This window comes from Microdochium trichocladiopsis, assembly GCF_020744255.1.
Source record: "Microdochium trichocladiopsis strain MPI-CAGE-CH-0230 chromosome Unknown B0I36scaffold_9, whole genome shotgun sequence".
NCBI lineage: Eukaryota > Fungi > Ascomycota > Sordariomycetes > Xylariales > Microdochiaceae > Microdochium > Microdochium trichocladiopsis.
The window spans coordinates 2,940,974-2,953,120 of NW_025763552.1; the positions used below are offsets into that span (position 1 = coordinate 2,940,974).

The 12,147-nt window shown below is 56.9% G+C and overlaps 4 protein-coding genes across 4 annotated transcripts; 1 reads left to right on the forward strand and 3 right to left on the reverse strand.

The window, feature by feature from the left end:
• Positions 1-538: 538 nt before the first annotated feature.
• On the reverse strand, positions 539-1,589 carry B0I36DRAFT_296056 (Haloacid dehalogenase-like hydrolase-domain-containing protein; the record flags this gene model as incomplete). The annotated part of the gene is made up of 1 exon (XM_046151881.1): positions 539-1,589. The coding sequence occupies one exon, from the start codon at positions 1,587-1,589 to the stop codon at positions 813-815; it is 777 nt and encodes a 258-aa protein (XP_046008823.1). The 3' UTR covers positions 539-812.
• A 4,524-nt stretch (positions 1,590-6,113) lies between these two features.
• On the reverse strand, positions 6,114-7,172 carry B0I36DRAFT_249893 (uncharacterized protein; the record flags this gene model as incomplete). Its single annotated transcript, XM_046150510.1, has 1 exon — positions 6,114-7,172. The coding sequence occupies one exon, from the start codon at positions 7,170-7,172 to the stop codon at positions 6,114-6,116; it is 1,059 nt and encodes a 352-aa protein (XP_046008824.1).
• A 1,012-nt stretch (positions 7,173-8,184) lies between these two features.
• B0I36DRAFT_376878 (2OG-Fe dioxygenase-domain-containing protein) lies at positions 8,185-9,366 on the reverse strand (the record flags this gene model as incomplete). Its single annotated transcript, XM_046160505.1, has 2 exons — positions 8,185-9,108; positions 9,364-9,366. 2 exons carry the CDS (start codon positions 9,364-9,366, stop codon positions 8,185-8,187), a joined length of 927 nt encoding a protein of 308 aa, XP_046008825.1.
• A 1,116-nt stretch (positions 9,367-10,482) lies between these two features.
• On the forward strand, positions 10,483-11,637 carry B0I36DRAFT_367144 (class II aldolase/adducin N-terminal; the record flags this gene model as incomplete). The annotated part of the gene is made up of 3 exons (XM_046159414.1): positions 10,483-10,510; positions 10,609-10,853; positions 11,071-11,637. The coding sequence occupies 3 exons, from the start codon at positions 10,483-10,485 to the stop codon at positions 11,635-11,637; spliced, it is 840 nt and encodes a 279-aa protein (XP_046008826.1).
• Positions 11,638-12,147: the final 510 nt, after the last annotated feature.

A 12,147-nucleotide genomic window follows, 5' to 3' on the forward strand; every position in this document is an offset into this window, starting at 1 on the left:
TGTGGAGGCAGACGAAACACAAGAGTTCAAGGTGATTGAGCTCTGTCAAGAAGATCGGCGATTGTCTACAAGATCTCGATTGCCCAACACCAGGACGGCACCGGCGTTGAGTTATCCTGTTGAAGGATGGCCAAAGGTGCTGTGAACCCCTTGAAGCGCCACAACACTAGGTTTCCCCACATGTACGACCAGAACGTCCGCCTGGTGGGAACAAAGAGCAACAACGGTGGCCAATACTGGGTTTATCGTCGCAGCAGACCAGGGACATGGCACCCATGGGAACTTTCTGCGAGCCCGTTCGGGGCTATGGAGATTGTCAGTGGCAAGACTACCCCAAGCCTGCCCAGGATTCGTCTGGATGCTGTCGTATAACGATGAGTAATCCCGAAAACTCGCGTCGCGAAGCAAGCCACATTGAACCTGATCAGTAATGCATGCCCGCTCGCTCCTGTCCCGTGGGCTGAACCCCGCGTCACAATTTGGAATTAAAGTTCTTTGACTTGATGGTTTCTATATTTGGTTTTGTGACCAGCTCAACGGTGCAAAAACTAAGTAACAATCTAGTACGAGGAGTTGGAGAGTGCTGCTGTCAATCTTCCCACCATGATTGGCCCGTAACTACGCCAAGACGCCTCAGCTGCCCTATCCTCCTCAGCCATCGGCGGCACGCCCTATATCCACCGCAGCTGCTTCTGCTATAATAAAAACGGTTCGGCCGGGACTCCACTTCTCGTGCGACAAAGTTATCGGTGCAAGGCGCCACAAGACCATGCTGAGCTCAGATCCCAATGCGCCCTGGCTGTCTGGGGAACTCAGTGACGGGCGGCGGCGGCGGCGTGCGCAGCATCCACTGCGTCAGCCATGTCGCCCATGGTCTTGAAGTGCCACGAAAAGTCGACCTGGTTCTTGAGGTCCTCGTGCTCGCCGCCCATGACGCTGACGACGCCGGCGTCGCGCTCAATCCAGGCCGAGGGTAGGCCCATCTTGTTCGCGGGCACGTGGTCGTGGAACAAGCTCTGTGCGGTGTGGATGATGTCGTCCTTGCCGATGCCCAGATCCTTCTGGCAGTGCTCGAGCAGGTACTCAAAGTTGCGCAGGTCGGGCTTGTACGAGCCGATGTCCTCGGCGACGTACACGGCGTCAAACTTGACCTCGCGCAGGGGACCGGCCAGCGTGCGGTCAAAGGACTCGCGGTCCACGTTGGACAGGATGACGAGCTTGAGGTGCTTCTGCAGCCGCTTGAGCGCGTCCACCGTGTCCGGGAAGGCCACCCACTCGCCCACGCTGTGGCCGAACCGCGCCATGTCAGCGGGCGCGGCCTCGAGGCCGAGCTCGGTGGCGATGCCCCGGTAGGTCTCAGACAGCACTGTCTTGTAGTTGGCAGCTGGGTCCTCGAGCTGCACGCGGTTCTCGTGCAGGATGAACAGCCGCAGCACGCCGAGGCGGTTGCCTTGCAGCGGGTGGGAGGCGGGCAGTTGCTGCGTCAGAGGGGACAGAGCGGTGTAGATGCCCGTCTCCCAGTCGACAAGGGTGCCGAAGCAGTCAAAGGTAAGGCATTTGAAAGACTCTATCGGACGTGAAGTCGGCATGGCGGCGGCTGTGATAAAGCAGGCCCGGTTCTGGTTTGTGATATTTGGATGCACAGGTATTGTGGACAGGTTCAGGGGCCACGCTTGGCCTGATTTGTTCTCTATAAATGCCACAAGATACAGTCTGCTCCAGCTGGTAAGCCATGCTTGTACTTCAAGCGACTTTCTGTCTATCTCGACGACAACGAGGTCTAATGCTGTTTAAGATCCACTGCTTTGTCTATTGCGCCCTACAAGTCATCTTACACGTAAAGCAGAGTCCCGCAAGTCTCCGTCTTTCTTGTTCTTCTGCTTGTGGCCGTTTCCACAGTTGAAATGGACGGTCTAGAACCAAGACTGACTGACAGCTCACCTGTAGTGACCGTTGGTGCGGCTGCGTAAAGCGGGGTTCTGCTGATCCAACCAACAGCTCCTACAGTCAGAGATCAGAGGGGCTGAGCTACATTAGGATCCTTGAGGTCGCACGCGCGAATACTACCTCCCAGGCGCCGAGTTTGCCGCGCCCAGCTGGGATGGATCCCGTAATATGGCCATGATGAAGGGATGGCGTACCAGATCTCTAACTGCAAAAGGAAATACAGCTGAAAACGGACAGGTCAGGGGATGAGTCCTGGGGCGGCCCTGGTCGTGGCGATAGGGTGGCCGTTAAGATGACGAAGCCCCGCCGCGCCTTGCTGCCCTTGCTGCCAAGAAAGTTGGGGGCCCATGGCTTGGTTTCGTTATTGATTGCCGAAAAGGTGAGCGGCATGGGCAACACAAGCGAGGAACGGGAGGCGCCGCAGCTTGGCCCCCCATTACGTGAGCCCCTAGAGCATGTGTGCCCTTGCACCCTTTGCATGGCCTACCCTTGCCGGTCGAGGGTCTCAGAATAGAGATGGCGTATCTCCAAGCATTTTCCCGCACTTGCTTGATTTGAGACGAGAGGCGCAAAAAGCATGGGAGACGTGGCTGTTTAGCTACGACCTCGTAAATCAAGGTTATGCTTGAAAGGAACTCGTGTTACGGTCGACCAGTTATTTCCAGTCGTAACCTCTGCAAATTGCAATGGTGATTCCGTCCAATTGATATGGTGACTCCGCTAGACATTGCCTTGCCAATCGCATTATTGTTGATGGGCTGCTGTGCTCAGTGAAAGAAAATGTCAGCACATGCCAAAGATATTTGTAATGGGGAGGCCCCCCTCGGCCGAAGATGCCATACCAGTTTATCACACAGGTGGGGAGCCGCAGCCCCCCAAACCATGTCGCAAGTCTTGAACCCAGCAGTGTTGCTCGATCCCACTTGATCTAGATGCTTCCAGCGTAATTGCGATTCCAGAGAACAGCACGGAACGTCGCCCACCTTCCCCTTGCAGCCATGTACGACCGGAGAATGTACAGCGGCCCAATCTCAGTTCGCCCACTCAGTGTCAAAGAGGTGCCTTGTTGGGGACGGTGTGGCCCCCATGTATCCTCCCAAGGCTCCGGATCGCCCAGGCGAATCAACGTACGAAGCGAAGAGGGACTTGGACCCCGCCACACAATGTCAGGGTCTTGATCCTCACAGCTTCGGCTAACTAATACCTTAGTCAGTATAGCCGCCCCCGGCACGCCCATCCGGGACTCCACACCAGTTACGCAGTAGGGCTGTGAGCAACCGCGAGTCCTATTTCGTCTCCAATTCTCGACCATTTAGGGCTAGATTCGCCGAGTTAACGGGGACGCGTCGTCTCGTCAGCCCAAGGTCGTGCTGCATGCCAACCACTTTTCATTGGCCTTGTCCGAATCCGACGATTCTCGTGGTTCCCAACTCGATCGTCCAGTCTCTTCTAACGGCCCTGCTGGCTGGTGTGTGCGCTGCATCAACTCCTTCAGGACGTGTTAGCAATATTCTGCCCCTCTGCGCCCTGCTTCTCGCAGGCCCATGCACACACGCATGCACGCAGGCGAAACTGCAGCCGGCGCATCCGCGGAGTGGGCAAAGCAAAGGTCCCTCACGCAGGTTTCGTATGGTACATATGTCCTCCAGCGCACCTCACGCATGAGCTGCAGGGATGGATGCAAAGTAAGCCTAACCGGCCCTTTCGCAATAAATCCCCCAGCCCAGGGCGTGTAGGGCTGGGCGCGGAGGATTCTGATCCTGGCTGGGCGCTGCATAATCTCTTCGTGTATAGCAGGACCATGACTGATCGCGCCACGCAGCACCAGCCGGCGGCTTCTCCGGCAAAGGGCAACGCGGCATCCCTATATGCCGGGCAAAGCCGCCACGGGCGGGCATCTGCGCCGTCTGAGACCATCACACCGATCCGCTCTGTGCTGTGCCAATGGTGCTTTCGTGTCGTTTCTCTTGTCGTCAGGCTCCGCGCAAGAGCTGGCAGGTGCCCCTCTACGCCTTGCAGATGAGACTTCTCGCATCGCATCCCTGCTCCCGTGCGGAATGTTTTGTCCACCCTCAGCACGAGAACATCGGATAGAACCCAGCCCACACATGATTGGTGGGGGGACCGCCATGCTGCTGCTGCTCTTGGCGACCCTGCGCCGCCCCGGGCTGCGGCTATCATGGCTGTCTGATGGTTGCGCCAAGTCAGCTCGGATCGGATCGAGCATTGCCTCCCGCTGATCGGATCGGCTTTAGGCTAGAGCTGCATGGTGCAGTGCTGTATTTGTTTGGATCTGTATTGGCTGACTATCACCTCAGATCCCACGCGCTGTCGTAATCTTAGACCTCCCAGGCACAGCCGACCACAGGACAGCAACAAGACTAGCACGCCAAAAGGGCCAAGTCAGCAAGGGGCACCTCGGTGAGCGCGTGGAGTCTATAAATCAGTCAATCGCCTGCCACACTCGCACTTTCCCCGAAAAGATGGATGTGCAGCTCGCAAAAAGCATCGCCAGCCCTATCAGTAGTCAAGGACTTTGCTAGCTGACGCGAGCCCCTGCGATGCCTGCCTGCCATCTCGCCTGCTCATACGCTTTGTATCCCTCCTCTCCTGTGAGCTCGGGAACCCACCTGCCTCATTGGGCAGTCACGCCGCGCGCCCAGGGTTGCATCGTGGAGCTCGAGCTCGAGCTTTTGTCTGGGGTCTTTGCCAAGCGCCACAAGGTATTGATTCTGACACAAGGCCCCCAACTGAGGTCCTGAATCGATTGCACGCCAAGAAGGAAATCGGTACCGGTGTGATTCTGATGTCAGCAGCATTCCAAATATCAGTGGTGTCTCGGGCGAGGATCCAGCAATAGCACAGTATCTCACCCAGGTGAACACCCAGATGAGCGCTGGCGGGCAACAGAATAGCCTACGCTGAGAGTACTTGCTCTCCAACCAGGCCCGAAAGCGAAGTCGTCGGATCCGAACACGACCAGCACCGAACAAGATCGGCGCTGAGGATCCCGAGCAGCAGCCACGAAACAGTCCCTCGTACAGACGAAATAGGTCAGCACACACCCTCTCCTCCAGCCCAGTTGAGGAGCGGAAAACGGGCACGGGGGGCCAGGCGGGTCAGCCTGCTCCACAGGCTGGCAGCCTGCATATGGAGCGAGGGTCTTTTGCGCAGGGCCAGCGTGGCCAAGAAGAGCACCTCCCCCCTTCAGCGGGTTAGGCTGCTTCGGATTCAGCCCGCTCGGGGCCGGGGAAGTGATGCCTAGGCTAAGGCAATTCGGAAAAAGCAGGGCGGTGCTGTTGGTCCATTGCGCACCAGAGTGGAACCTGGTCGCTTCAGGCGGCATGCCAGGCCTCCAGATCGGCCAGCCCCAATAGCAGCTTGCGAGTACACAGGCACAAGATTGTCAGCACGGTCACGGTCACGGTTACCACCAGTCGACTACATCTTCAAATTGCCTCGCAAATTCAAGAAGCCTCCCTAGGGATTACATCGTGCAGCGGGTTTTCTTCAACGGCCATCATCAAGCCTGCTCGCCTGCCAGATCGCTGCTTATCTGCGAGGTATCTGCGCTGAAAATTGTGTGGAGTCGGCTTGGGGGGCCAGCCGCGGGACCCTGGGCGACAGAGTGTCAGCAGGGTCCTTGCGCAGTTTATGGCAACCTTGGAACTTCTAACCGTTCGCTTGTCCAGCTGTCGGCTCTCATGCTCAATGACTTGGAACAAAATGATTCGTGTCGAACCCTCGAACTGAGTGGTCTAACATTGGACCCTACAGGTACAAGGTAGGAAGGTGACTTTGTTCAAGCTTTGCAATGATGCTAACCCCGATAAGACCGAATACACGAGGAGCGCCGGGTAGCGTGCACGGAGCAAGACCCCAGGAAACATGGCCCCGACCACTTGGTGGTCAGAACTGAACAGTCGCTGGACGGTGTGACTGGCAACACTCCCCCTTGAGCCAACGAAGCTCGCGACGGAAATCAATTAGACCCATTGGCCCGCTCGTACTGTAAATTCTCTTGCTCATGATGAAAGTCACAGCTCACAAACCATACTCTATCATCCGATACGTGAACCCGATGCATTAAACCAAAATTTTGTGTGCTGCTTTCGTCATCTGAGACTAGTGATATTGCAACCATTTTACGGTTGAAGGCTTCGCAGTTACACTGATTTGCCCACCGCGAGTCTCTCCCGCGCTGCCATAACCCCATCTTCCTCGCTCCCAGCACCAGACTGTGTACTGTCATCAACCCACTTGCGCAGCCAGCTCCTCAGCCCAGCCGTGCTGCGATCACGGACATCCTGGCCCCTGCGCTCGGCAGCAAGGGCAACCTCGTCCGGATGCAGCAGCTCGACGCCGCCGCCGCTCCTAATGCGGAAGTCGTCCTGCACGATCTCTCGCAGGAGTTTGTCCACCCGGCGACTCGCGAGGGGAACGGCGAGGCCGACGCGGTCCCAGAGTGCGAAGCCGATACCCAGCACACGGGCTAGGTGTGCGTCAGTAGGAACAGCAGCAGCAGCAGAGCTGATTTTCTGATACGACCGGAGCCGGCGCTCGTGCGCGGCACGGCGTAACTTGGCCACGTGGGAAGGGATGCGGCACGTGTAGGGTGTAAGCTTGGGGAACAGCAGGACTACGAGCGGCGAGAATTCTCCCGTGAGGAGCACCACAAGGCCAAAGAGCGGAAGGCGGAGGAAGTCGTGCCGTGTGCGCTCACGGAGAAGCAGGTCCGCGCGGGTAATAGTGGACGCAAGTGTGTCCTTGCCGCTGTTGCTGTTGGTCTTCTTTTTGAGCTGGGAGACGAGTCGCCGGTTGATGAGGACGGCCTTGAGCCCGCTCCGGTAGAAAGAGCCGTAGGCTTTGCCCAGTCGCAGCAGATGACCTGCCAGCGACTGCTTGGGCTTGCGGACCGGCAGATCGAGCGCGGGCGGGCGTGTCGAGTCCGGCGGATTCAGCACAGAAGACCACGTCACATTGGCCGCCGGTGATGACACTGCTGATGCTGCCACGGCCTCAACATTGGATTGCTCTTCCGCAGCGGCTGTCGCTGTGACGGTGGCTGATCGAGCAGAAGAGTGCAATCTCCCCACTGATTTAGCGGCCGGTTGATCCGCGTACAGCCTCGCAGCAGTTACTGGGCGGAGCACGAGGCTGCCAGTGTTGGGCTGAATGCGCCGCGGTACTGAAGTACTGTATGAGCTCAGTCGCGCACCGCGCATGCCGATGAGCGAGGCCATATTGACATTGAAAAAAAGAAAACTGCTATGAAAGAGTGTAGGAGAAGGTTCGAATTTGGTAGATGACACCCGAGCAAAGCAAGACTTGCGAACTTGAAGCCATTCCGACGAGTTCAGAAGACACTATCGTCTTGTTGGTCCAAGTTGCGACTGGAGGCGACATGGTGTTGCTTACTTCGGCCGGGTAACGTAATCTATAGCTGCCTCACGTAATACCTAGTATGTGGGCACAACACCGCAGACCAGGGAACTTGGCTATCAAGAGCGTGCTGAATTGTTTTCTTAGCATAGGGAATACAGATTCCGTTGCGCCATCCTTTTGCGGGGTTCAGTTTTCTTCCGGGACATCTCTTCACGGTGAAATGATGAGTCCTGACTAGCTATTACTCGCATGGCCATGCACTCGTTCGTGGGGGTGGGAAACTACTATATGCTGGGACTGTGGCATTGGCAAGGGTTATTCACGTGATATTCTGCAAGACCCTGCAGTCGCCAATCAGTAAGTGACCAATGGGTGGCCAATAACGGACCTGGCAGCTTACTTGCTAATGAGGCCCCGTGTTCATTGTTCTCACTATCGGTAAGCCCTAGAATAGCAATAGTGTCTTGGCACCTATAGACATTCCGCGACTGCCCTCAACTGCTTGGTGGGATCCATTACCGTAGGATTGGTGATCAATCGACGTCACGGACACATCTACACTGTCTGATAATCGTGCCTATGTTTACTCTATGAGATAGTTGTATGAGATCGATCATTTTAGACTAATGAAAAGCATAATGCCAGAGACCGCTACTCATCGCATTTTTGTTCAGGTATGCTGAACTGAGTGCGGAGAACGAAAAAAAATGATAGCAAAAATGAATCAAGCTTCCAGAAGTCCCTGTTGTACTAGAGATGAGACTCATCGTTACGAAAATGGTGGACCCGGTCTTCCCCTGTTTCTTTCTTGATTAGACATCAAGTCATCCAGGGTCCTGACCCCGCTCGGGCTTATTCCTCGCTCTCAGGGATGAAAATCGGCACTTCCATGGGCATACCCCGGTGTGGTTTGAGCGAGTCGATTGAGGCAGAGATGTGGTCGTCCGTGACCGGCTTGCGGGTGAAGAAGACCAGCATATCGCGGGTAGACTCGAGGGTGCTGTCTTGCGGGAAGACAGGAGAGAGACTGTGCTTGTATTCGCGGTCCGTGACGAGCAGGGTGTCAAGGAAGTGGCGGTGCTGGGCACGAGCGTGAATCTTGGAGGGCGTGACCTGGTCGAACGAGATGCCCGTAGTCTCGCTCGGGTCGTGAAGGAGAGTGACAGCGCTGTGCGGGGCCATGTTCTTACTGCCGAGAAACGTCGTCATGGTGTGGTCGACGCCGTCAGTGTGGACGCCCTCGAGGGCCGGCTCACCGAGGAGGTCAGGCCGAGTGATTGTGCGGACGTTGAAGAGGGTGCACACCCACTTGTTGCCCGAGTAGTCCATCTTGGGCCGGTGCTCTGTCTCGACGCCGTGAACCATGATGGCCTTGAACGCCATCAGGGCCTGCAGCACCGAGTTGAGCTGCAGCTCGTCCTCGATCTCGTCAAAGATGCGAACCTTGTCCGAGTCGTAGCGCTTGAAGTCTTCCTCGGTCGACAGCGCAAAGGGTTGAAACTCGAGCCGGCGCACCGACTTTGTGTCAAAGTCGATGCAGAACCGCCCGTTCCTCGATTTGCGGAACGGCAGCGTCGGGTCCGCGTAGAGGTGCTCGCTCACAACCTGGAGCCGGGCAAAGTCTTCCTCGACCGCGCCCAGGCCGCGCAGCAGCTCGGCCATCTCGTCATGGTGGATGAAGATGCAACGCTCACTGACGTACCGCCGGCGCCACTGCATGATCCTCCCGATTGTCTTGTAGTACTCGGGCGAGTATGCCTGGCTCTTGACGCTGAGCTGCTGCCACTGTATCTGCGGCACCAGAGGGTGCCTCCGAGCAGGGGCTAGGCGCCCTACAGGAACAGGAGGGGGAGGAGCCGACGCCCCCTGCAGCTCTGGGGAGAAGTCCATGGCTGTGGCAGCGCCTCTCTTCTCACTTGGGACATTGTTGGGTGTGGCCTGCGTCGGCCACGCAGCCCGGCGGACAGGGCTCCGCACCTCTGCTGGGCCACGCAAGGAGGCGATGACCCTCTTGGTTGACGCACGAGCCGCCATGGTGAGAAGCCGGCGAAGGTGTCTTGCCAGTGGCTGGTTGTGAGGAAAGGGATGCAGCTAGGTAGAAGAAGCCACCTTGCGCAGTCTTGGCTTCTCTCTGAGACCACGTCAAGAAGCAGTATAATAATGAATTCAACTTAGATAAGATACAGACGCAGACCTAGGCTGTCGTCCTGTGTGATTGTATCAGGGGAAACTGGAGCTGGGATTATCTGACATAGAAAGGCTGTCGAGGAGCAAGCGGTGTCACTACACAAGGTCCAACCCGTCATATTATAATCCATGTACATGTGATGGTGCGAGCCTCGCCTGGTACGATGCAACTGCTGTATGTGCTCTGCTCATGCCGTGGCCTCGTGGGTCTCTAGGATTGCACCACCGAGCTCAGACGGCGGCAGTCAGTAGCCAGTGATGGCCTGGCAATGCTATACCTCAGCTCAGCGATGTCCATGTCTGCCCCATGCTGATCTCCCTCTGAAAGTCCTCCCCATTATCCGTCCCCACTATTCATCGCTGACAGGACTGTCAAAAGAACCGATGTAGCATTGCTGCCCCCACAGGCGTGACGGAAATCCCGGTTAGTGCGTTTTGGGCCGTCGGAGGGCGGACTTCTAATCCTCCTGGACGATCCCAAATTACGTCAGATATTGTACATGGAATGCAACCACACGCATGCACCAAGACCTCCACGGTGATTGATCATGCTAGGCTGCATGACTTGGAGGGTTGTGCGTATTAGTCGGGCTTGGCAATGTCGGCATATTGTCCCGGGATAGCCCGTCGATCGAGCCCCCACCACAGCAATGACCCCCAAGGATTGTTGTTGGAGGGCGCGCTCCGTGTCGCTAGAGGGCGCGTCCCGTATTGGTAGTCTTCTAAGACAACTCTCCCGCAATCCCCACAGAGGAATGTAAAACTCGCAACCAGTGTTCCTCCAGGGTACCCTGCCAATCCATCGAATTTGTGTACCAAGTATCCCACCTAGAGTTGACGATGACGGCCACGACAACCACTCTGGCCCCGGCTGCCTCTGCTCAGCTTGGTGATCAGAATTCAGCTCCATCGCTGGTACTGGCTGTCCCCCGGGCAGCAGAGCAAGAATGCCAACTCCATAGCATGAGCTATGGGCCCAATGCCCTCAAAGGTGAGTGGTCTCTAGCCTTCAACATGATTCGCCCGTCTCCGGGAAACATTGACATGGTGATCGAACCACTTGAACATGATGCTGAGCAAACTTTCTAGGCATCCCGACCTTCAGCTCGTTCCAGGAGCATCGCCAGCACATTGTGCTGCACATGGCAGCCGTGTTCCGTAATTGGGCTCGGGTCGGTTTCACCGAAGGCATCTCGGGCCATATCAGTGTCCGCGATCCAGAGTTCCCAGATTGCATCTGGATGAACCCGATCGGCCGACACTTTGCGCTGCTCAATGCGAGCGACATGCTGTGCATTGACATCAACACGGGTGCTATTGTCGGGGGCAACCAGGTGAGTTGAGACCATCGCGAGACTATGCAAATGACGACCTGCCTGCCGAAACTGTGACACGGTGCCTTGTTATATCTCGGAATGCTCAATTCGTCCCAAATGCCAATTAGACAGCTAGTTTGATGACACCCAATGCTTCGAATCTCTACGCGTTTCTCCTTAAAAGACCCATTTACCGCGGAGAAGGAAGATTATTTCCTGACTCTTTTGGCCATAGAACCGCCCATATAATCTGCCCGGCTTCTACATCCACAGCGCGATGCATAAAGTCCGCCCCGACATCCACGCCATCTGCCACGCGCACACGATCGCGGGCCGGGCGTGGGCGGCCATCGGCAAGCCGCTCGACATGATCACGCAGGACGTGTGCGACCTGTACGGCGCGGCGCTGGCCGTGGACGACGACTACGGCGGCGTGGTCGTCGCCGAGGAGGAAGGCCGGCGGATCGCCCGGATGCTGGGGCCCGAGGGCAAGGCGGCGATCCTGCTCAACCACGGGCTTGTCTCAGTCGGGCACACGGTCGACGAGGCGAGCTTCTTGTTTGGCCTGCTTGATCGGTCGTGCGATATCCAGCTGCGCGTCGAGGCGGCGTGCGGGGGCAACCCGGAGCTCAAGAAGAAGGTCATCTCGCACGAGTTGGCTCGATTTAATTTTGCCATGGCCGGCGAGAAGAACTGGCTGTACGAGGAGGCGCAGCCGGATATCCAGTATGAGATTGAGATGGCGGGGAGTATCATTTCCGCAGGCATCGCCGATATCAAGGTTGATAGATCGGCGGCGTAGTGTGTAGTTCCCCTGAGCTGGTCGTTTTCTGAGACCAGCGACCGCTATAGGTCGCAAGGCCTCCCATACGACGAGACTTTCCAAGTCATTGGCTTATCATACCCAGAGAAAACGCAGAAACTTTCTGCATATCTGATGAAATATATGCCGCGGGGTTTTGAGCTGTGACTGGCACTCTTGCATCCACTCCACCGGTCGATGCCGCCATGCGATGGGCCAGAGTCACGGCCAATAACAAACTTCACATCTAGCAGCTTCGATGGTGGGCGGTGTCGACAACGACGCGTGGCATCCCAGGGCCACAAGCCGGATCCCCATTCCACGTGAGCGCATAGTCCCGTCATGAACCCGAACCCCGGTCCGATTACGACGCTGCGAGTGTCATTTCAGCAGCAAGGTGGAGCGCCTCAGTGCTTGATTGGTCTTGGCTCCCAAGTCGACGTCAACGATTGTGTGAGGATGCTGCGAGCAAGGGCCTGCGCGGCAGCCTCAGCATCTATTTCTCTGCCT